The 1,393-nt window shown below is 32.7% G+C and overlaps 1 protein-coding gene across 1 annotated transcript in view; it reads right to left on the minus strand.

The window, feature by feature from the left end:
* CEP290 (centrosomal protein 290kDa) overlaps positions 1-1,393 on the minus strand; it is a 144,479-nt gene that overhangs the window by 81,418 nt on the left and 61,668 nt on the right. The window contains exons 12-13 of the mRNA XM_012651240.1: positions 1,267-1,376; positions 8-100 (exon numbers count right to left, since the gene is read on the minus strand). Of these exons, the coding sequence (XP_012506694.1) occupies positions 8-100; positions 1,267-1,376 (203 nt within the window). The remainder of the gene's footprint in view (positions 1-7; positions 101-1,266; positions 1,377-1,393) is intronic.

The following is a 1,393-nucleotide window of genomic DNA, read 5'->3' on the forward strand; positions in this document are numbered from 1 at the left end:
ACACTACCTGTTGTGCCTGGCTTCTATGACGTTCAAGCTCTATTTCTGCATTTCTACTCTCTGCTTCTTTAATCAATAAATCCTGTGCTATGATTTCATTCTAAAGAAACATTTAATAAATTAGACAAGTCAGTGAGCTCAAATCAAATGTATGGATTTTTAGATTTTTAAAAATACAATGTGTATAAATTAGTGTTAATGTGCAAACAAAAAATTCTTATTATAATTGTTACAGAACTTTGATAGAGAAGTCATAAAAAAGCAATCCCAGGAATATAGTTTGGAGGAAAGCTCACCTGAGATCTAAGAAATACTAGTTCTCTCCGTAGCTGTTCTATAAGATTGTCAAGAGGATCTATCTGAGATAATTTTGCTTGTGCAGTAATAGGCACAGGGTCCAGAAGATTAACCTCAAGCTTACTTTTCAAAATCTCTGTCTTTAAGGGTACTTTACTTTTTCTTTTATCTTCTTTCAAACTGATATCAGAATACTTTATTTGAGTATGAACCTGTTCATCTTCTGATGCTGCTAACTGTGATTTATCCATGTTATCACTATAATCATGAATTTGTTGACAAAATACTGCAGATTTTTGCCTAAGTGATAACTTCTGCATTAAGTCTGAAGCTGTTGATAAAACTGGAAAAGATGAATCACTTTTTTGTATGAAATTAGTCTTCTCTACTGTTTGATGGCTTCTTGACACTTTCTTCATATAGTTATCAGAAAGAGAGCCTAAGTAGTCATCTATTTCTTCATGGCTCTCTCTACTAAAGGTATTGACTAATGACTCTAGGTTTTTTAAAGATTGTAGACAGGGTGCTTTAAAAATCTCTCTTATTGTAATAGTTTCTGGAGTTGAATTATCTTTTACTTGCACGGATGAAGAATGTCTAGTTAAAGAGACAAAACGATCCACTCCACTTTCTGTGCTATGATGGATTTTAGATAACATTCTTGATAATGATCCTATGGTCAAATTCTCTTCTGGCTCATTCTGATCTGACTGTGGAATACTGAATGATGGTCTCCTAGCGAGCAGCTCTATTTTCTCTGAACTCCTAATCTGCATTCAGAATAAATAATGTCTCATTAATCAATCTTTGGATCAACAAGTTATTTAAATAGCAAACATTTTTCTCTACTTACTATTTAATAATAAAAAGAACTGGATGTTCAAAATGAGATAAAGGGGGAAGAAATGAAAGCACCGATAATAACATTTTCCTTTATGCTCTTTGCCATAGTGGTACTTTACTGTTTACCTTTGATTGTGCTTCACTCATACTTTTGAGGCTCATTAAATCCCATTTTGTTTGTCCTACCCTATCTTGAGAAACATTTTCATTTAGGTTCAGGTCTTCAAAGGTTAATCCTAAATATAAAAGAATT

The sequence above is a fragment of the Propithecus coquereli genome, unplaced genomic scaffold (assembly GCF_000956105.1).
Source record: "Propithecus coquereli isolate 6110/MARCELLA unplaced genomic scaffold, Pcoq_1.0 Scaffold350, whole genome shotgun sequence".
NCBI classification, from domain to species: Eukaryota; Metazoa; Chordata; class Mammalia; order Primates; family Indriidae; genus Propithecus; species Propithecus coquereli.